General features: G+C 45.7%; 1 protein-coding gene across 1 annotated transcript in view; it reads right to left on the bottom strand.

Moving 5' to 3' along the window:
* The window catches only part of diaph2 (diaphanous-related formin 2), a 287889-nt gene that overhangs the window by 256164 nt on the left and 7644 nt on the right, over positions 1–24081 (bottom strand). The window contains exons 2-5 of the mRNA XM_084469060.1: positions 15608–15640; positions 14592–14768; positions 7625–7729; positions 2694–2714 (exon numbers count right to left, since the gene is read on the bottom strand). Coding sequence (XP_084325186.1) covers positions 2694–2714; positions 7625–7729; positions 14592–14768; positions 15608–15640 — 336 coding nt within the window. The remainder of the gene's footprint in view (positions 1–2693; positions 2715–7624; positions 7730–14591; positions 14769–15607; positions 15641–24081) is intronic.

The following is a 24081-nucleotide window of genomic DNA, read 5'->3' as shown; positions in this document are numbered from 1 at the left end:
AATCTTCTTAGTAGGGGTTCACAACTTGGAGAAAATGTTTCTTGGCGGTGATCAGACAGTGGGGGATGTTCAGTTCTGTTTATGCAGGTTGTGTGAAAATAAGGTTGAATGTTTAATTTTTCCACAATTAAGATATATTGATTTTGATTATGGTCTGTGCATGTCTGGGTGCCTTTTGCACAAACTTAAACAAGCCAAAGAGGCGAAGACTAACAAGTTGCTATGGAAACAGTACGGGGCTGTCAACACTGTAGATACCGCATACAGCGGTGTGATGTGATTTACACAAGAAACAGCACTAAGGCGTAGCTGCTGGCTTCAAGCTGCCGACCACAGCCTATCCCTCCTGAAGCTGTGCAAGGAACGTCAGCTTCCATCACAACACCGTGGGAGCCGTCGACCTACATCGCTGCTAGAACGCGGCGCTGCGGTCGATGACGTGAATCAGGAGCCGTCTTTACCGGGGATCAGGAGCTGTCACAGCGACCGCTGCCTCAGGACGGGCCCGGCCGCGACCGCAGCCTGCCAGGGGGGCCGGCCACTCCGGGTCCTCACTGTCCCCTCCGGCACGGTCATGGAGGAGGAGAGGGTGGAGGAGAGGGACACTACACTTACACGGCGCTCTGACCCAATTACAGCTAATTCACACGGCGGCCTCACCGCCTCACTCGCCACCCCGGGGGAGAGGGGGGGGGGAAGCACCGTAGAGATTTAATGCCCCGGACAGAGCCAATGGGCGCGGCCGAGTTCCCTGCAGACGGTCCCCAGCAACACCCTCCATCCGGCACCTGTGTGAAAACCTCGTTGGCAGCACTGACAGCATGAAAATGGGTATCCAGCAGCCGAGCGGGAAGCTGGACGTGCTCCGGACGAGTGGCGGCTAACCCAGACTAAACGCCCTCCCCTCTGCCTCTGCAGCTCCTTACAAGAAGCTTCTTTTGTAGGAGACTGACAGCTCGGCACGTCTCAGCCCGGCGCTGGAGGAACGGCGGCCCGGATCGCCTCCAGGTCACCGGGGTCGGGCTGAATGCTCCGTCGCCCCACTTAAGTTGGGGGAAAAAACTTCTCGGTAACCGGGGGTTGTCTGCCTACACCTTTCTGACACGGTTTGGCGAACTTCTGAAAGTAGGTCCCCGCATCTCGGATGAGTGGCCATGATACAAGCAGGGTGGACTCTGTCATATTCCATTTACCCGGCACAATGTGACCACCGCAGCAGATCGGGAGCTACCGGCGTCCGCCGCCACACGCACACACACACACAGCCCACAGCTCTTTCTGCAGACATAACAAAGCACAAAGGTACCGACGGACAAAGACGGCTAAAAAGCAATCGATACAAAATGGCTCCCTGTAAAGTGCCTGAAAGCCGCGGGTTTGTCTGGCTCCACCGCCGGTCAGCGGGCCAGGTCACAGTGTGCTGCTTTAGCGTGTCCTTGTTCCCGTTAAGCTTTACAGTTCTCTTAATCCTAAGGAAAAGCTCGGAGAGCAATGGAACACCATTATTGGTGACAATTCAGCTTGCACACAATGCAATAACCAAGGTTTTTCTTCCCTCCCCCCCCACCCCTCTTCGTTTTCTTCCTGAAAGCCCCTCAAAAAACCATGCCCAGCTATTTACAAAAGGCAATAGGGTGTTTCTTTGTGAGTAGTTGACAGAGCAAATCTGCAATTGCCGCATTACAGTGTAGAGAAATGAAGAAATATTGGCAATCTGTTGACAGTGTATATTTATAAAGATTACTGGGCCTTTTGTAAACCAGAGAGAGGGAAAGAGAATTGCCAGCAAAAGCAAAAACAAGGGCATCCATTTGTGAGATGACATGCCTTAATGTTTCTGAACAGATATGGAGATGTTAGCTACGCATTCAAATTCAGAAGCCTTGAAAGAAGCTACTGAATTAAAGCAGGCAAATATCTTTCAGAAAAGAAGCAGTTTATATCTCCTTTGCTGTAAGAGTCTACAGTGTGTATGTGTGTGCGTGTATGTATGTTTTTGTGCGTGTGTGTGTGTGTGTGTGTGTGTGTGTGTGTGTGTGCTTTCATGTTTGTGTGTGTATAAACACCCAAAGCCATATTAAGTGAAATATTTTCTATAAGAGTGCTATTCCACAGACAGAATGATCATACTGCAATTCAGTTATGAGGGAAAACATTTCACTAAACAGATTAGATTGCAGATAACCATAATTTGTGTGTAAACTGATGCTCATTGTTGCCAATGCACTATTCAAATGCTAATAGGTATTCCACGACAAACCCTTTTTCAAAAGAAAAACAGCAAAACCCAACAAAGGACTTGCTAGTTTATTTTCCTGATGCATCATTTCTAAATCCTTTGTCGGAAAGAGTTGGCATTCATTTGGCCCAAAATGTATTTTATGGTATTATTTTTCTTTTATTTTTTTTAATTACGGCCATTAGCCGTATCAGGCTAGGGGGGTTAAAAGGACACCGTCCGGACCATAATGACATCGCTTCTGCATTCTGGAACATACACATACAGAGCAGCATCATTTGAAGATGGGGGGGGGGGGGGGGGGGCGGGGAGGGAAGGAGCAGCCAGGAGAGGCAGGAGGGGCAATAAGGAAGAGGGGGGAGGGAGGGGAAAGGGAGAGAGAGAGTAAAAAGGGGGAGGCATGGTACATTGGAAGAACAAGGCACAGAGACCGAATAAATAAAGAGCGACTTACCGGAACTTTGCTCCCAGTGATCTGCATGCAGCGGTCAGCGGAGAGGGGGGAGTTAATGTGCAAAAAGACACAAACAGCACAATCATTAGTAGGCCAGAGACTCGTGTCCACAATACACACATAGAAGGATTAAGGTAACACAGGTCGCCAGCAGACACCCCCACACGCTGGCACGCCAGGATACTTTAAATGGTTCACAGGAGATGTTTAAGTAATCTCTCAATTTATTCTTTAAAACAAACGTGCCAGCCTTAGGGCGCTGCAGGGGGATAGAATGACGTTCAACATCTGGCAGTTCATTTGTAGAGGGAAAGGGAAATGGGTAAACAATGTATTTGTTAGCAGGGATATTTCTTAATGGAAATTAGCAAAAAGCGCACAATGCTGTACAGGAGAAGAAATAACCCAAAAAAGGTCGTTTTGTTGAGTCTTTCCAAGCGAGGGGTAGAGAATGTGTCCTTGGCTATCAATCATGAGTGGGCATCGGTCTCCGTGCGAAACAAACAGTGTTCCTTGTTGTCTTGCGACTGTGCGGGTTGCCCAGACCGGACATCCCACCCACGGCTCTGATCAATCAGCTGTCCCCGCTGTTAAGGTGTCACATCTGGGTTATGATGCTAGCGCGGGGCTCCGGGAGCCAGCGGGAGTCCTGGACGGTAACCTTGTTATGTGTCAATAGCGTTAGGCTTTTATTCTTTATCACCGCAACGGTGGTGCTTGTATCACAGTGGGAGTGTGTGTGTGTGTGTGCCAGCCAAAGAGATGTATTCTACTGTGCCACGGAGCACTTCTTCACACTGCATGGTTCAAAGAAAATGGCCGTTGATTATCTAAAGTAAATGTCTCCCATGGCGTCCCCCCCCCCCCACCCCGTCCCCCCCCTCCCTCTTTAATTTATCTTTAATCTTTCCTTCCATCCACCTATCCATCTCCTCCTCTCCCTCTTGCTGGACACTTCCCTATTAATCTTTCCGCCTTTTGAATTTTTTACTGCCTCCAGAGCTTCATCATTCAGCGGCCATTTGAGGTTTAACTTCATTTCTTTGTTCCCCTCACAGCGGTTTGTGCGACACAAAGCGAGCTAGTAATGTGGCGTTGGCTTCACTTCGCTCGCTACCCTTTAACCCCGCATCAATCCAGCTCCTGTATCCTCCGGTCAATGCACCGCACACGAAACACATGCAAATGAACACACACACACACACACACACACACACACACACACACACACACACACACACACACACACACACACACACACACACACACACACACACACACACACACACACACACACTCAATTAATTTTGAGACTCTCAGATTTCACCTTGTGTGTACCTTGAAGTAAGTCACAATGGTGCCAGTAAAATACCTTGCTTTGTTTTGTGGTTCTCTACTTTCTTGATTATGATAATGAGCAGATATGTTAAATTTAATAGACTAGCAGCCAGGTAGGCGCTTGTGGGAAAAACACGCTAACATCACATTTTAAATTTTATCGCAATGCAACACCTTGTTCCAACCAACAAGGTGGCAAGAACTCCAGTCAGAGCCGGTGAGAAAGAACCAAGGCGATGTAATCATTAGAAGGATGTTGACAAATTACCTCGTGCAAGATGCTAATGAGCATGTTGGTGCATTGTTATAAAGAAGCATCACGTGCAAGTGGCAAACAAATCCACTCATAGTGTAGTTATTAATGAAATCCAAATGAACACTTTATTTAGATGTATTAAATGCCCAAACTGAGCTGCACTCTCTAGAGGATGGACTCAATGCAAAATATTAGTGCAAATATAGTTGCCTATCTCGCCAATGGAAATACAATGAAATGAAACTGAGCTGCAATATCAATGTATTCCGCTTACAGGTTCCAGCCGTCATACCTTCCCTGAACAGCACTGCACGTTGGAAAGGGAACCCATCAATGACAAGAAGCAGGAAGCATGCACGTTTGTCAGCACACTCAAAGGAATTAATGATTGCATTAGCGTGGAAGACATGCTGTGGCATTTTAATAACACTGGCACACATCTATCAGAGGAACAGAGAGAGAGACCATGCAGAGAGAGAGAGAGAGAGGAGAGAGAGAGAGAGAGAGAGAGAGAGAGAGAGAGAGAGAGAGAGAGAGAGAGAGAGAGAGAGATGATGGAGAGAGGCAGCTGATCATGCACCGCTGACGGTCAAGGACGTTCACAGACTCTTTCCTAGCAGAGCAGCCGGGCTGGGATCTATAGGAGGATGCATTGTATTCAAATGAATGAGGTCAGCACACAGTGCTCCTTCCAAAAAGACTGCTCCGTTTTGTGTCAGGGGTAATTCACTGGAGTCCTGCTGAGACTCCCTGGTATTGCAGGGGGAGGCGGGGGGGGGAGTAAAGAAATGCTATAGAGGAAAAGAAATATGTTGAGATTTGGCAAAAGTAAATACACTAATCATCAGCCTGTTGGTGATTATTTCAGGCTATATTTAAGTATTCTACAGGGGAAAGCGAGAGGCTATTTTTCCTCCAGAATGATGAGGAGGAGATGAATGGTGGCGATGTGAAAGAGGGAATCAAAGGCAAACGCAGGCAACATCAGCAGAGGCTATTTGAGGCCTATGGTTTAGAATCTGTTCTTTCTTGGAGGAATATCAAACTACATGGAGGAGAAGGTTGTTCAGAGCAGCAGTCTAACTGTATGTGCTGTTTGTTGCTTGTCTGAGCAGGGAGAGTTGACCCTTGGTCTTGCTGAGAGTTGACCCCTTCTCTGAAAGCCGTCTCTCCATCACTTCAGCTCGCCCGGTAGCTTCAGCTCTAGAATTATTAGCTGTTAAAAGAAGTGTTTTGGATCGTAGATGTTGAGGCCTGGTGACATTCAATACTCAGACCTCTGTACACTTGTGATTATGTGATAACATTATAAACAATACAAATCTGAGAAGAAATAAAGGGGGACAGGGGGATTATTCTATACTTAGAATGAAACGTATTAATCTTGTCTGGAACCTCTAAGAGAAGAAGGGATCGATTGTGACGGTGTGTGAGATGTAAGCCACCTTTAGCGAAGAAGAAACCACAGATTGGAGCACATCGAAAATAAAGAGCCATACAGGAACAGAACCACTACATGCAGTAACAGACTGTCCCTGATTAAGTTTGGATGGAAACCCGTCATGTAATTATGAGTGCACCGTAGCCGACACCTGTAAATTATTGATTTGTATTTTTAGTTTACTGGGACTTGAGAGAAAAACAGATACTTTTCTCAAAACACCCTGAATTATTCAGAGCATTACAGCAATTGTTGATATAACTTCCCCCCGAAAAAGTGTTGCTAAATTAAAAAAAAACTGATTTTGTAAGCATTCAAATGTATTACACTTATCTACACAGACTTAAAAAAAGGCCGGTCTTAATACTGCTGCTGGCTCTCTTCTATAATATTTCTTTGTGTTCAATAATATGAAAACCTAATCACCTTAAGCATGGCCCCCTCGGGGCCGACACACTCAGGCAGTTTAGACATATTTCACAAAGGCTTCAGACTGCAAGACTCCACTCTCTCTAGTCTAAACCAATAAATGTTGTAACTGGTATTTCTCCATCTTTAGAGAGGTCAACAGGAGCTTGTGTGTCAATAAAATATATATTCAGTGGAAATAGTAGCAGCCACCTTGGAAATTTCATCTAGTAGTCTGTAGCCATCCTGCTGCGTCATCATGTCTTTCATAAACTGTGTCCATAAAGACATCAAAAGATGTAATGTTGCTGTCTTAGGACGGGTATTTGGTATCCGTTTTTGTCACCCTGACTGTCTCGGCTCATGCTAATCTTATTCTGTGTGCATGTGTGGCACAGCGTATGTGTGTGTGCGTGCGTGTGCGTGTGCATGTGTGTGTGTGTGTGCGTGCGTGCGTGTGTGCGTGTGTGGCAGGGCATACGTGTGTGTGTGTGTGTGTGTGTGTGTGTGTGTCAGCTGACATATCCTGCACTTCCACACTATAACTGAGATCCAATCCTGTCATTTCTGGGGCTCTGGAAAATGAGCGTACGGCCCAACAGCCTGTCCCCTTTTTTTGTTCCCCGTCTTTTCACCACACAGATTAAGTTATTCATTTGAATAATATATCAGCGCTCACAAAGCCTAATGGCTCCTGCGAAGAATTCAATCATCTCTGATAATCATCATTATCAATAATGGCAGTTAATTACCATAACAATGAGAAGGGTAATAAATGATGTTGTCATGAGGAGGTGCCACCAGGGTCGGTGAGCGACCAGCGTGGAAATCACTTCCCTCTGCTCCCTGTGTGTCGATAGAGCCTCCCCTCGTCACAGCAGCATGGTGGAGATTACAGGGGAATTATGATGGAGACACCCGGGATTAGCCCTTAAATCCACTGACTTATCTGCCATTATTGGTTAAGAGTGATGGAAGTGTCACGTTCCATATTGCCATGCAGGAGCCTTTCATAAGACCGAGGCAATATGAGCGCGGAGGACTTGAGCGGATCGACAGGAGGGGCTCCACCGGCGCCCCCCCCCCCCCACCCACCCCCCGGAGAAACAGGAGGAAACACACGATGAACAAATGAACGCCAAGAAAGAGGAGCAGGAGGGTTAACCCTAACCCTAACCACACACACACACACACACACACACACACAGACACAGAGAGACACAGAGAGAGACACACACACAGAGACAGTTACAGAGAGAGAGACACACACAGACAGTGACAGAGCGAGAGCGAGAGAGAGAGAGAGAGAGAGAGAGAGAGAGACACACAGACACACACACACACAGAGGAAGCAGCGGATCAGAAACTCATTATTCCGCAGGTTTACAGAATGTCGTGATATTTCATCCCACCCACAACAAGCACACAGTCCCTGCTCTCCAGTCGTCCAGTGGCGCAGCAGAGTGGAAGGCGCTCTGTGATACTTACAGATTTGGAAGTGGCCGAGATGTACTGGACCACCATCTCGCGCTTGGTGCTGAGGTCCTTCCCACGCAGAGGTGCCTTGCGGTCCTCGTTCAGGTTCATGTCCTCCTGGGGAGAGGCAGAGGAGGAACACACGGGAGTGAGGAGGAGGAGGTACACAGGGTTTTACTGCTGGTAACCAGGGAGCTGGCCGTTGTCACATGGGCCTTTGATTCCAGCCACAACAGTGGACACATAACAGTAACACGATGGACCCTCATTGTATTTCTACTGATAACAACATAGTATCAGTACTGATATTCTTTTTATTCTTTTAGTTCTTTTTTTATTACAGAAACATGTCATGAAGACAACCAATATTCAATATCAAATCAAGCTAAATGTGTCATTTATTTACACCATTTACAGTATTTGAGAGGGGTGACAACAGCTATTTGGTTAACGTTATTTGCAGGGAGAATAGTCATGTTTTACTCGGCACGAGTTCTCCTCCCCTACATTATTTATCAACTCTACTTCACACCTCTGAACTTAAAGAATGCATCGTGTGATTTTACAAAACTGACGCTTTCTGGGTCTATATTTGACTCTCGGAAAAAACACAAGCTTATCTTTATCCCAGCGCAGTGGCACCTCAGAAAGTTCTGAACTTTGAATGAAGGTCCTATCCACGGTGCCTCCACACTGCAGCTGGAGGAAGAGCTTTCAAGTCCTCCAACAGAACAATCATACATTCAGGACTCGCCATCGGCCGACTACAAAACTGATGGAGAGAGCAGGCTACTGGCCAAAACAAAAACATAAAACCTCACATAGAATCCTCGATAAAAACCACATGTATTTATGGTCCAAGCCCCGTTCTTTTTTTCCTCTTTTTTTTTTATAGTGGGGCTACTCTGTTTTAGCATCGTATTATTAACCTACCATCCGTCCATTCAGGATGGGAACAGAGGCAATCGGAAAGCAAGGTCGAACACCCCTCATCTGCATTGCATCTCTCCCCCTTCATTTGTAAGAATCACACGTTGCAGCAACAGGTTATGAACGCAGGCGTAATTAGTGGTGGAAACAAAGGCTTCTGTGCTAGGTAGGAGTGTGTGTGTGTGTGTGTGTGTGTGTGTGTGTGTGTGTGTGTGGTGTGTGTGTGTGTGTGTGTAGGGAGGGGGTGTCGTTGATGAGTGACAGCACCGAATGAAACAACGCCGCAAAGCAACGGGACTGCGTGGCCACGCGGCGAGATGGCGCCCCCGATAGCGTCTGGATGGCGGCCCCTGCGTCTTATTGAGCACGTTACCTTGGTGCTACTCTCATTCTGCATCACAAAAGACCTTTCATGTGATGGAGCCGAGGGGACGGAGCAAAGGCTGGACCAGCACTAAAAGCTAGGAAATGACAAGATGATTAGGATAGAGGACAGGGAGGTGGGTGGTGGTGGTGGAGGTGGTGGTGGTGGTGGTGGGTGGTGGGTGGTGGTGGTGGTGGGTGGTGTTGGTGGTGGAGGTGGTGGCGGTGGTGGGGCAAGGGGGGAGGTGTTTATCAGGAACACTCTTGCACAAAGAGATGGACGGAATAAAGAGAAGGAGGATGGGGGTGGGCATCCTATTCTAGAGTTGTTGTTTTTTAGTTTTGTTTTTTTAACCGGGCGAGGGTAGGAGCTATGGAACAATGCTGCCCTCTGCTGGAGAAGGGAGAGCAGGATGGGCTGGCTGCAGTGATTTCGCAGCCATGGAGCTCGGTGCGGTCAAGTGTGGCGGCAACCGCAATGTAAACCCCCCCCCCCCCCCTGTACTAGTGCACCCCTATGTCTGGGAAAGAGCTGCATCACATAGCGCTGTGGATATAGTGTTGCTGCGTCTGCCCCGGGGTTAAATATCAAGTGCACGGGCAAGACTTGCATCCTGGAGCGCCATGACCTAAATTCCAATTCCATTCCATTATCCACTGTACTCCCTCAAGTAAATACTGCAACAGCCACAAACACCCTGTTCATGGCGGCAGTAAACTTCAAGGTTCGGCCGGCGAGCAGTCCTTCTTAAATTCATCTCTGAAGCCTGCTAATTCTGCGGCTTAATTGGCATTCAGAGAACGAGCTGCAACGTGACAGGGAGAAGAAAGAACCTGCTACGGGCGAAAGGGAGGAGAGCCAGGGCCTAGGGGACATTTATCAGGGGCGAGCTGGAGGAACCAGACCCCCCTGTACCGCCTCTAAAATGATTTATGCTCAGTTATTAATTACTGCCTCCTAGCTGCACTAAATGAAACCGTCACGAGATATCTTAAGACAAGGCTGTGCGGGTAATTCAAAAGATCACATTGGAGTGGCTAGCCCTGAAAGTCATGCTATACACACAAAGTATTATGGGCTGTTCCTGTCGTCTCATGCTCTTCTCTCTGCCGAACCCGACTCGATTAGAAGCTGATCCTCCTCCTCTTGACCCGCTCCTCGCAGCGAGACCCACCCCTCCCAAAGTACGGTTTAAAATAAAACCACACCTCTGACTGCTGTAAAAAATGGTTTCCTGAACAGAAATAAATCCAGGCCGAGGCAGGGAAAAGATCACTGCATTGATCCCGGCGTACGGGAGCGTCCGAGGGCAACAGGCGTCCGCAGGTGTTTACCGTCAGGCAGACGTAATGAATGGCTGCCATCATATCTGGATGTTGCCAGAATGGACTGGATGAGAGCCAGGTTTTGAGGGAAGTGGATTTAAGAGGAGTAGAATGAGGTGAGGTTTGTTTTTCCACCAACTATGATGAATCAATTATTTTCCTCACTGCCCCCAAGTTTGATTCATGGGGCGGGGTGTGAGGGGTACACACACACACACACACACACACAGTGGCTGTGATGTTGCTGGGCCCTTTCACAGCCCCCCAGCACAGTGTAACTGTTAAGGGAACACATAGGAGCTTATTACTAACGGTGTTCCTGTGGGGCGTAGAGAGGCATGTAAAAACCTCACACGAGTCCCAACCACACCGCAAAACTACATTTCTCATTTCCTCTCTCTCTCTCTCTCTCTCTCTCTCTCTCTCTCTCTCTCTCTCTCTCTCCTCTCTCTCTCTCTCTCTCTCTCTCTCTCTCTCTCTCTCTCTCTCTCTCTCACTCTCTCTCTCTCTCTCTCTCTCTCTCTCTCTCTCTCTCTCTCTCCATAAAAACACACACAGTAGAGACTTCACACACCGCAGCATTCACACCGGATGAATGACAAAGCACGTTGGACCACAGACGCCAGATCTCTGGTGAGGAGAAAGCTGTGATTGTGTCCTTTTTAGCGTTAGCTGTCCGATAAAAGCCCCATCTGGACGGATCTCCAATTGTGCTTCTGGCACGTTAGGAAGAAAAAATGGGCACAAAACGTAGCAATATTTGTAGTGTTAGTCGGTAGGGCAGGAGGCGTTCAGCAGTCTGAATGGAAATAAAACAGATTGCCATGTCAAGGTTGTCAGACGGAGCGGTGCTGGTTTTTGCTGAGCGCTAGATAAACTGGTCCGTGGAGCGCTTTAATATCTGATCTCCCCTGTCTTGCCTTCACAAAAGACGTGCATTAATAGTCCAACACTGGCCCCCCCTCTCTCGCTGAGTCACTGCGACTGAACGTTTCCCCGTGCGGCGTTTTAATCACATGTACACCGGTGCAGCCGTGCACAGCATGAGAGCACCGGGAGATGACATGCAGTTTCCACTCAAGTGTAATATGCTGATCGTGATATGCCCTTCAAAGCGAGGCCCAGAGTGCGGAGCTACCCAATATTGTTTAACTTTGGTTTGAATTATACGGCCGCTGTCTAGCATGGTTAGCTTCAAATATATACTTGGGAAGAGTTCCTTAAACTGTATCCACACGATGAGTGGGTGAACGGTCTGCGTTCTCCCTGCAGCCTTTAATGACCTGTCGGTAATAGGCTATATGGTGGTAGAGCTTTGAGGTGCACAGATCAATGCCTGGACCGTTTTCTAAAAGGAAGGAAATATGTTTGCACCACTCCCTAGTCATTAATTCACAGTAGGTGGTCCTACTAATGCCACAGGCCAGCACTTTGTTTGAAGCAAAAAAAGTTCCAAACGGCAAGTTACATTTAGCACCAATGCCTGTAGAGAAGCCATTCTGTACAGTGTATGTGTTTCGGTGCGTTTCTGTGTGCATTCTTTTGTGTGTCTGTGCCAGTGTGCGTGTGTGTGTGTGTGTGTGTGTGTGTGTGTATTGCCATTTAACTATTTTGCCAAGTTTAGACCAACTTTGCACACTTTTAGTGTCGTTTGTGATGGCTGCAACGTTTTTGTTTATTTTCTTTCCCTCATATTTTTTAGGATTTCGTTACTCTAATTATACTTGTGCCCTCGCGAGCCAGAGCCTGTCCAGTGTCCAGCCGGCACACTTCTCTGCTGCCTGGGCTTAATGTCACGCCACTGTGAGCACAAACACAGTAATTGAAGAGTGAACTGAGTGACAGGGATGAACAGCAGCCCTAGACCCATGAACAACCAGGAGCGCTGGCCGTATACATCTCTGCCCTGGCAATAAAGACCATTGTATGGTAAATAAAAGGCAGAGCTGCCCATCTCTAGCTAAGCTCCCCCCACGCACACACACACACACACACACACACACGCATGCACGCAAACACACACGCATGCACGCAAACACACACACACACACACACACGCACGCACGCACGCACGCACGCACGCACGCACATGCACGCACGCGCACACGCACACACCTATTCTATGAAGCCAGAGTAATATAGCTCACTACTTCAAAGGGATGAGCTGAAGGCCTTTTTTGTTGTAGTTCAATCCTAAGAGCAAGAGCCCATTACAATAGCCTGAAAGATGCCAGTGTGAAAGACTTTTCGGTTGACCTTCCAGATGGGTACGAGTTGAACTTTTGAAATATTCAGTGTTCACGCTGAGCGACACGCGGGTAACACGCAGGCAACGTAAAATCCAGGATGATTGCCACAGTTCACGATGAAATATTCATCCTCCTTTAGAGCTAAATAATTTTTTCGGATATTAGGTTTCTGCTGCAACGGCAACAGTTATGCACAGCGAGATACAAGTGTTGTGTTTTGCATGACTGCATTATTGATCAAACCCGTGATCATGAGTGACGACGGGCTGTGCGGCTCCACCAGAGGGTGCTGTCTATGCCCGCCATGGAGACGGCTGTGATTAGCATAAAATATTAACTACTTTCACCGTTCGACACTTCTTGGCGGCAACACATCAATTAAACATTTCTGTCGCCTTGTTTGCTTTTCAGGCGGCGTTAGGCTCTGAGGGCTGCCATGGAGATGTCACTAGTACCATCGCCCCCCCCCCGATGTTAAAACCAGAGACAAGCACTCTCCGAACGGCACCGAGATGACATTAAAACAAGTGTGAATAACACACGAGAAGGGGGCGACAGGTGTCACCTATCCCCCCCACACACACCCAGAGCTGGGGTTTGGCGACGCCGGCGTTTGGTGATGAGCGTCTCAAGTACGCGGCGAGTGCGCGTTGACGGGTGAAAACTCGGAGTGCTCTTAAGTCTTGAGGTGAAGAAACAGCAGCTTCCTCCTCAACTTGACTTGAACCTGACACGACTGCTGGGTGATGCGAGGGCACCGCGGGGCGGGGGCGGTGTGGACGAGAGACAATGGTCAAGCATAACAAGTAGATTACGAGGAGGCTAAACAGAACCCTATTGTGTCTCCGCAGATGCGGCTTGTTCATGCATGCCACAGGACAACCCTGGGGGTCTACTTTACAGCGGGGAAAATAACATTTATTGTCTTTCCATTAGCCTTTTTTTTTCTTTATTCGTCTAATCTGAAACATCCTTCTCAGTTTGAGAAAAATAAACAGGGAAAAGTATCATGGTATGACTTCCTTCCTCCGGTCCACCCTTTGTTATATAGTAGGCATGTCTCTCAGCCCAGGGGACCTGAATCAAGGAGCGTAGTGATGAGTAGTGATAAGGCATGACGGGGCTGAACGCCTGGCTGTCTTGACGCGTGTGATTTACGTGCTCCGGCGCTAAGCATCTGTGTGAGTTGGGCGTAGCAACCGGTGAACCAGCTAAGCGCTGCATTAGACGCAGAGAGGGCCACACAGCTGCAGCACGGTGAAGGGAAGAAAGGCAAATGAGCACCTCTTTCAGATCAGTGGAGCCACAGCTCAGACAGACTACCTCTAAAGGGGGCGTTTTGATAAACCGCGTTACAGTAGGAGATCACTTCCTTTGATGAAAGCGCTCACTGTCTCCGCGTCGCAGGGCGGCGTCGGCGGCTGACGCTCCTCCAGATAGAACTGACAACGCTCTGATGATTACGCTCTTCGCCCGGGCTGCTGCAACACCTCGTCTTTGATCAACACACGGATCTAATCTTGTACCTGATACTGGCGTGTGTACCGGAGATGGTGCTCGAATATACTGTCACTTGAGATTAGAAGGTGCATTCAATGGCCAGACGTATACGAGGTGTGTATACAGTTCCAGTGGGTTTTGACCTCCACGTACACAGAGGCCTTCCCACTCGGGGTCACATCCCGATATGCAACTCCTGCCGTATCTGTACTGCCCATGTGCAATGGCTCTTGCTCAACTTGAAGGATGGTACTGCCTGCTAATACTGCTAATTACGAATTGATACACAGGTAAAATTAATGATACACACCCTTGTTGCTGAACTTTTTTTTTTTTAATTTGTAGCTTACTAAGAGAGCAAGATTCGCAATAGTTTTGCTTTTGTTTGAAATACAAATAATTTATATTCATAGGCTGAAGCCAGAACAGCCAGAACAGAGTTTATTTATTAGAGAAGCTTTTAAAAAGGACCACTGTGTATTATACGACGACATCGTGTCAACCGTCATGATCGCCACTAGTTGGCGCCATTTCACCACACCTTACACAGATCCCTTCGGCACGTCGAAGCAGCCCATGCAGCACATGTAAACAAGGAGGCGCGGACGTACCATCATCTTCTCGAAGAGATCGTTGATCTCCTTCTCAGAGAGGTTCAGCGAGCGGTCGTCGAACAGGGGCTGAGGCAGGGGCATCTCGGTGGGGGTGGTCTGGAGGTCGGTGGAGTGCTGAATCAGGGGCTTCTCTTTCTTTAGGCCCGTCTTACGGAAGCTAGTGAGGCGGTCTCGCTGTGTGACAACAACATCACAGTGTTACAGTCTTATAGAGTGGACGGTCGAGGGTCGGATCTGACCACCGTTTTTTAAATAAATAACACAGGATCTGAGCATGACACTCATTTTGTTTTGTGGCAGTAAAATTAAATGATGATAAAAATGCCCAGAGCCAAACTTGGCTATACTTACTAGTACTACCTTTCCTTCAATTGGCTTACCTGTTTGTTACAGAGATTATAGCATATGTGTATACCGTGATTTTAGCACCTGACACATTTCTCCTTCACACAGACATTTCTATAGCGTTGCAAAAAATATTATCAAGGAAACAAACACATCATTCTATGTTTCTAAATGAATAGAGAAAACAAGTGCAAGATGCATTTACTTTTCCTTTATAGTTTTCTCCTTTACTTACCATCTTGTATACTTTTGCAGACAAAGACATGCATATTAAATCCATTGTAAGGGTTTTAGTGTATATAAGAAGAAACGGTCAAATCTGTACCGTCAACCCTACATTCAATATCAGTTTCAGCAAGTTAAAGTAACCAGTTAGTAGATGGAAACAGTGTAATGAATGCAGTGCAACAATCTAGTATAGAAGAGCTAAAACAAATGTTTACTGAGCCAGGCAAATTAAAACCAAACAGCATGCACCATGTGATGTTAGTCAGTGAGCAAACAATTAATAAAAGGGGAACATCCAACAGTTCATGGCTTTGAGCCATGAAGAAGTGACAAGAAGATGAGGCAGGAATGGATGGGATGACGTGAGGTGAGGTGAAGGGAGGCGAGATGGGATGAGATGGATTTGCAAACAAAACACACACAGGAGACGGAAACCTTACCATGTCGTCAGCCAAAGTTTTTATGTGTATGTTCTGTTGGAGGGAGGGTGAGACAGGGTGAGAATCCAACTCAAAGTGCCAGCACCGGAAAGTATGCCCAGTGAAGTTTGTTTACGTGACAGCTCAGGGTGAGCGTCTCTTCATGTTGTGTTCAAACACACAAGATGAAGATCCACACTTTATCAATGTGTACGCCTCACGCATGTTACAAATTGTTAAATTATTCAATTCAATTAATAATTCAATTATTGGAAATTTTGAAATGTATGAATTTGGTTTTCATGTAAACAAACATGTGTGTGTGTGTGTGTGTGTGTGTGTGTGTGTGTGTGTGTGTGTGTGTGTGTGTCAGCGTAGACATCCCCCGCCCACCCGACACACACACACACACATTGTAGAATTCCCTGTAAATATACATAACCAAAACATAAGCAATGTTATCCCTTTATGCTCCCACTGCATAAAAGCCAGCGATGGAATGAAGACACCCAGCAGGTAACACGACCGGTACATCTGCATCTGATGGTTGATTCATGCTATGCAAAATAATATTTGTACCTCTGAAATAGCACCATGTCGTTCTGTGTGTGTGTGTGTGTGTGTGTGTCCGCACGTGTGTGTGTGTGGTCACAATATCGTCACAATTAAACTCAACAAAATAAATAGAATACAAAACATTAATTTCAGTTAATTAAAAACAGAACAAAAAGGGACATCGCAGTAAGCTTCCTTCTCAGAGCAGAAAAGCATCCTCTCTGGACCCTCGGTGAACCAGACCGCAGGCAACACCTCTCTGGATTCAGACGTTTCTCTCCTCATTTCACACACAATGTGACAGCATATTGCTTTGGACCCTGTGGCTCCGCTGCGGACAACACTCTGCAACAGGCCCTGTCTGGGAGGAGCAGCAGCAGCAGCAACACCCTGCCATATGCTGTAGCGTCAGGCACTAATGGCCAGGGAGAAGCCCAGTGCTAGCAGCCATAAAGCGTGCCCGCCGATGTGCGTTTCTCTCCCCCTACTCTAATATCTGGAAACTACCGGTTGGGTGGCAGAGCTTCCCGGGCCCCTGCTACAACAGCCCGCTCTTTTATCGCTCTGCGCTGAGGAATACACTCAAATACCAGCGAATACACTCGAATGTCGTATCCATCACTTGCCGTCTCTAACCACTGATGAACAAACGGGGATAAGGGAGCGGCAGGGGTGGGTCTCTGCGTGTTGGGCCTGAATGTGTTGTTGACCTGCTATCTTCAAACCACAGGCCAAGGGGCAAATGTGGGCGGTGAGTCTCCAAGGAGCGGCGAGTCTGGCGTTTAGACCGGACAAAGGAACGCCACGGAGACACGGAAACTCAACTTTTCAATGTAAGCTTTCATCAAGTATGAAGTTTGATTATATAAAGTGCTGTTTTTGTTTTTTTTGCAGCATAAAACTTCATTTGACAGTGACTGAATTTTAAACGGCGGTACTTAAAATATTCTAATCAATTTAACAACAATCCAGTCCCTGTTTGGTAAATTACCTTGACTTGAGGGCCTATCCCAACCCATTAGCTTGGGCAACACTGCAGCAATGCAATTTAACATCAAACAATTAAGCTTGCATGTCCTCTGGGCGTCTCCTGGTTATTAAAGTAAACTTTTTTTTTTTTAACATAATAAATGTTTATTACCAAACACATATTCTTCTAAATAACCTAATCAAATTAGCTCTGGGTCCCTTCTTAATCAAACATGGTAATGACTCTATGTAGGTCAGTAAAACTGTAGACACAAAGCAATTTCTCACAATTTGTGTTTTAATTTGGGCAGGACCGAATCTTAGTGGTGTGCATATTTGGCAATGCTAACTTTTAAGGTTTAATCATTAAGGTTTTAAGGTTTAACAATAATGACATCCGACACTCACTGTAATGTATCCTCAGTGAACTCGGTCTTGTTAAACAAACCAGCAGGGGGCATTTTATGAAATTAATTTTGACCGCCCCCAACAATGAATCAACTTAATATCACCATTATTAGCATAGCATGGGTTTACACCCAATGTTTTGCGGTTAAAACTAAAATGTCCAAACTCAGCCAAAATATAATCTTGAATTAATAGTTAATCATTATTTTGCTCTTGAAAACGTTTTAAAACAAAGCAACAAAATAAAGCGTGTTTCATTTATTTCGTTTTAATAACGACAGCGGATTACTGGGAGCTATGGCTGGCACTGGGAGTCCACCGTGCTGTTGGGTGCCAGCGCTTCTTGGCCGACTCGTGCCATTGCCAAACATCTGCTCAAATAGCTCCTCGTCCAAATGGTTGTTTCTGCAGAATGCTTGTATCATTTGCGGGGGTTGACACATTAGGGTTTTATAGATAGAGGATTAAGGAATATTAACCAGCGGCCCATAGTCAACCAATAGACAACAATTCTCTAAATGACACTACTTACTTTAGAAACCGGTGCTTTGATGGTGCCCTCTGCACTCCAATTAGTTTATACTACTACTATAAACTACCACCATTATCTACTCATACTACTTACACTGCTGAAAGTAATAATAATAATTAATACAAAATAATACAAATCATTTATTAGTATTAATACCAATTTATTATTTTTGATTATTATTATTACTTCCATATTATATAGAATAAGACAATTGGTTTGATAATAATTTAAATAATTTATAGATAAGGGTCAACTTCAGCAACTCAATAAGCGGGACCACTTTTACAGTATAACAGTGAAAGAGTATGGGGAAAAAAGTACAGGACCACCACAATAAATGTGAGAGTATAATGTATTACTGTATGGAAAATTAGCTAAAAAATAAAAGCGCAAGATAATGAACTCAAGTAAACATTGGCTACCGATGAGACCAAGCTGACTGCCGTCGCTCTCCCAGTCCTGAGGCCCATAGCAATAAGCACCAGCCGACAGAGACACGATATTCACATAGGCCCGCTATCTGCATTTTACCATCAATAATGCTGGACGTTTCTTTCCTTCAACAGGATCGTTTAACACAGCCTCCAGAAGCCAAGGCAATCCTCTCCCTTCTGTCATGGCAGACTGACAATCATTTGTAGTTTGTTTCTATGGAGGGCTGATGTAGATTAGACTAACTGAGACATGGGACACACAGGCACCTGTCTGTGTTTATACATATCTGCTCAAATTAAATAGAAGAAAGGTTTGGTAAATATAAATTCTGTCATGTATTAGGAATAAAGACTCCATCATTCTATGTTTAGCATTGTTGTTATAGTAACCTATTTTCTTGTAATAAATAATCAAAATAGTCAACATGACCATAAACTCTTAACAAGTTGTGCTGCTGCACCATGGGTAATAGAGTTAGCTACGGTGTCATTGTCAAATCAAGTTTGTTAGGTTTTCATTCAATTGGGTAATAGTCACTCAGACAATGGCCCTCTTTATAAACTCAGTCTCAGTACATGCTACAGCTTATACTAAAACTAGAAAATATTTGTACCAAAACAAAAAGATGCAACCATAAAATGACATAAATAAGCAGAAAAGGAAGAGCTGACGGTTTCCTGTCAGACAGGGGTGAGAGGAAGCACCGGGTGCGTCATGTGAAGTGTCAGCCACAGAATAAATCTGAGTCCTTGTTCGGAAAGATGTGATCGCTACACTCTGCGCTGTTTTGTTTTCACACGTGTCACGCAAACTTCTTGAATCCAAGCACCAGCAGACATATTCTGAGCCGGATACGTCCTCCCTCGTTTCAGTTGACAGGCAGCAGGTCTCACGAAACCACCATTCATTATAAAGACAGAAGCTGTGTTGTTCTGCTGTTGGACTCGTGCCTAACCAGATAGTAAAAGCTTTAATAGTGCAAGCTACCGGTAGAATGCTATTTACCATTTCTCAATAGCCAGTGTGTGTGTGTGCGTGCGTGCGTGCGTGCGTGCGTGCGTGCGTGCGTGCGTGCGTGCGTGCGTGCCTGTGTGTTTGTGTGTCGTTGTTGACTCAATTGTCAGGGGATTCCTTTCATCCCTGTCTTGTCCTCTGGTTATTACCTTTCCCTCACAGCCTGGGCTGATTCCATGCAGGTTTAATGCACATACACAGGTGTGCCCGTTAAAGAGGCAGGCTCTCCTCCAAGTCAAACTTGTTATATGAGTCAAAGAGTGAGTGAGCCAAAGCCTTGCTTTCTGCATTGAACTGTTTGAGAAAAGCACAAGACTTATCATGCCAGTGTAGCCCATTTGGAGCAGTTTGAGCAGAGAGAGGAGACGCGTTCTGCCTTTCAAACATTCAAGGACCTATTCTGGGGGAGAAAGCCAACAACTGTTGGTATTTGTTTTACGATGCTCCGGGAACATTCAGAGTGGGAATTATCACAGGTAGAGTGCTTTTTAAGAGCACCGTGCACACACTCGCCGTCTCCACAAGGTTAGTCTCTCCCAGATCCATTCAACAGCCGCACAAATAAATAGAAAGAAATTGTAAAAAAGAGGAGAAGAGAAACCCACAGTAAGCCCTTGAAAGAAACAGATTCACAGAACATTAAGACAAACAATGCAAATTGCAACGTCAGTGTTAACGTTAGCTCGCTACAAGCGGCTTCAGCATAGCATGGCATTCGCTAACTATGTGGGATGAATGGAGACGGTGCCGAGCATTCTGTGCCTGTTCATGCATAGGCAATCCGAAGTAAATTTGGTGTTGGCAGAAATGTAATGGCTTGAGGGGACTTGATATGCAAAGGAAGTCTATTTCCAGACGCTGCCAGAATCACAATGTGCGTCGGGCATGATGAGGAGCAATTAAGGTTTACAGCAAAAGGTGGTGGTGGAAGAAGACATTTCGGTGTGGAGTCATGTAGTCGGTAATACAACGAGAAAGAGGGGATGGGAAATGTACAAATAACTATTGCTGGGTTTGTTTCCTGCGGTTATTGCAATTAGTGGCCTAATTATGGAAAACAATGAGCCTAATAACGGCACAGTGTGGCTATAAATTATCTGCACATGAAAAGTCCAAGAAACGAAGAGGAATGCCACCTAATTATATGCATGCATAATTGTGCTTATTCTCTTTGGTTTGCACGTTTGATCTATAAGTGTAACACTGAATCAAAACTGAATGTGTGGCCCTTACCTGTACAATTTGGGTCTTAACTGCTTATAGTCAAACATATATTTCCAAATGAATACAAAATGGAACAGTGCCACTAAAGGTCAACGCTATGTTGTTATGGCTCCATTATAAGAAGGGCCTATTCACTACTTTCTCCAACCTAGCCACTTCACGCCCTTAATGTATTAAACTGGTCTACTGCAAGGAGAGAGGCTATCACTGCAGAGAGCTTATTTTATCCACCATGTGCTTTTTATCTAAATACAAATCTCCATTATTTGCCGGTTTAAGATAAAGCATCTAATAAGAATCACCTCGCTGAATTGGATTAAATTGCGGAAAAAAACAGTAAGGTGTTTCTAAGCAGTTACCCTCAAAGAAGATGTTATTTTGTTTACATAAATGGTTGTTGCTGTTACTACCTTAGCAACGACAGTACAACACCCATGTGTTAAGACTAGATGCAGAGCAGAGAATGTAGTGAGCTCACTAAGAATGATGTCAACTGCCTGCTTCTTGAACAGTCCCTTAGCACATATCACACATAAAAGGTGACATCATCTTTGTGAAACTTATGACTAAAGCAGTGTGTGAATTTGATCCAATCAGGGTTCAAAACGCCTGCCAGTCCCTCTCCTACTCCCTCTCATGAAACAGACTAGTGTTTCCTGGGTTGAGGGCCTGCATACAGGATGAGCACAGACACACAGCCTATATCCTCATGTGAACAGGGACCGCTAATGGGAAAAATGAGAGCGCTGAAACACTCTAAATAACAGTGAAGTACCGTGATCCTGTTTCAGTGGTTGTGTATTGTGACAATATAATGAACCCATAGTCCATGTTATGCATTGATTGCGACCCTGGCTGGAACTGCACACTGAAAGGCCTAACTCAGAAGACGTGAATGAAGTACGCATATTGTAGGAGACTTCATTAACATGACGTTGTGCGCATGTGTCTACATATATGGTGCTATAGAAACTGGCGCTCAACACGAACGCACACACAAAGCTTTCCTTCCTGAATCAAAACCTACAATGCACAGGGATAGGAGTGCATTACTCGTCCTTGCAAACTCGATTAGCGACAAGCAGATCGAATTTATTCAATTGTCCACAAAACATTATGTACCACTTTGTGAACACAGTGCACTGATTCAATGTCCACTGTGCTTCCAACAATGCTGCGTTTTTAAAAGATAAGAGACAATCTTTTATGAATAATATGTAAAGGGGGTTAAAAAATAAACCACATAGCGAAAAAATAAGAAAAAAGGATTCCTCTTGTACTCAAACAGCCAGCTGCGTAGCGGACTATGTTGACTTTAAAAGGGCATGGGTCTGAGGGGCGCTGCCTGCTATTTAAGGAAAGTCACTGTTTACATTTCCCTAAAACGGCCACTCTGTAGAGAGGGCCAGGGATGAAGGAAAGAGACAAGGAGAGAGAATAGGAGGAAGGAGAGAGACTGAAGGAGAAAGACTGGGATGAAGGAGAAGGACTGGGAGGAAGGAGAAAGACTGGGATGAAGGAGAAGGACTGGGAGGAAGGAGAAAGACTGGGAGGAAGGAGAAAGACTGGGAGGAAGGAGAAAGACTGGGAGGAAGGAGAAGGACTGGGAGGAAGGAGAAAGACTGGGATAAGGAGAGAGAATAGGAGGAAGGAGAGAGACTGAAGGAGAAAGACTGGGATGAAGGAGAAGGACTGGGAGGAAGGAGAAAGACTGGGAGGAAGGAGAAGGACTGGGAGGAAGGAGAAAGACTGGGAGGAAGGAGAAGGACTGGGATGTTGGAGGCTCTGCGGCGGCCGCTGTCATGTGACCGGCGTCTAGCGAGAGCACAGCTCTGCCCCCAGGTTATCTCCCAGTGTCTGAGGAGCCCTGTCCGCGTGCAGGGGGGATGGGAGGCGCAGTGGTCAGAGCCGGGAGGAGGGCTGATGGAATTGGGCTTATCTGGCGGAGGCTGTGAATCTCCTCAAAGAACACACGCAGCATGCTGTCCTTTGTGATCTCAATTGGCGATAGGGATGGGCATACCATTTTTTCGGTGTGTGAAAAATAAATTACATTGTACACAGCTCGTCTGGAATGGCCACCAATACTTCTGTCTGCTTTTAATATTCCATTCTGTCAAGTGAGATGCTCAACAATATACTCTAGTGGACTGATAATAATATATGATGTATGCATTATATTATTGTTGCTATTGTTGTTAAATGTACGATAACATAAATGAATAGCATCCATTCCCAACCTTATTTTTCGTCTGTGTCAACATCAACAGTACGACAGACTGTAACGAACAGTTACAGTCGTAAAACAAGCATAAAACAAACGTAAAACAAGCTGTGTTTGCGTAAAGACAACTGCTTTAACAGGAAAGACTGAATAGTGAAAACAGAAGGGGAAAGTCCTTCCATCAATGGTGACAGTGTGGAAACCCAACTGTTGACCCAATGCCAAACCATAAATGCAATTATAATCTTACATTTGAATTGTACATTTGAGATTGAATGGCTTCTGTAGCAGAGTCGAGTGTCGAGATTAATTCGCATTAATGTGACAATACTGCATTGTAACATTAACAATTTCAGTTCTGGCTGTAATCCCGACTGTAGTATGGGAGAGTGATGTAAGAGCAGTCTCACATTCTCTTCCCCTGATGTGAGGCAACACATTCTGACCCACTTCCTCTCTTAAACTTCCTGGTTCGCTCTGCAACGCTCACATGTGGTCAGTTTCCTGCCGTGGTCAAGTTCGTTCGCACCACCCAACCCACTCACTTGGCTAGCCGCTCTTTCCCTAACTCCACTCACTTCACTAGCCGCAATTTCTCTAACTCTGAAACTCTAGCACGTTATCTTAGTAAACTGGAGTTTAAGGATGACCTCAACTCCAAATAATCAAATTCTGAGAAAAGCAACTGAATCCTGATTTGATGCGATCAGCACTGGGTTTTAAGACTCCCTTGTTCCAGGGTCACCTGGACTCTGCATAGCCTCCTCCCTTACCCCCCACCACCCCTTCTCCTCCCTTAGTATCCCAACACCCCTCTTACGCACTTATTGTATGTTGTACATCCTGGCACTTAAAAATAGTACTTTGCATTGTGAAGCATCTTATCCTAGCTATTGTATAGGGGAATGTGTTATGGGTTGTAAGCACTGGGCACTTGTTTCTATGATTGATTGAATGATTGATGTTTATTTCGTGTCATGCCACACAAGTGGCCCATCCCACACAAGACACCGATATAACTACACAAAGGGTGTAGTACATACATACAAACATACAATCACAATACAATACATCCGACACCGGATAAACACATTAAATATAAATGGACACATTCCTCCTAGCCCACGCCTTTTA

Source organism: Micromesistius poutassou, assembly GCF_964030765.1.
Source record: "Micromesistius poutassou genome assembly, chromosome: 6".
Classification (NCBI taxonomy): Eukaryota; Metazoa; Chordata; class Actinopteri; order Gadiformes; family Gadidae; genus Micromesistius; species Micromesistius poutassou.
The sequence above is the reverse complement of the archived record's forward strand: the minus strand, read 5'-3'. Positions and strand labels throughout refer to the sequence as shown.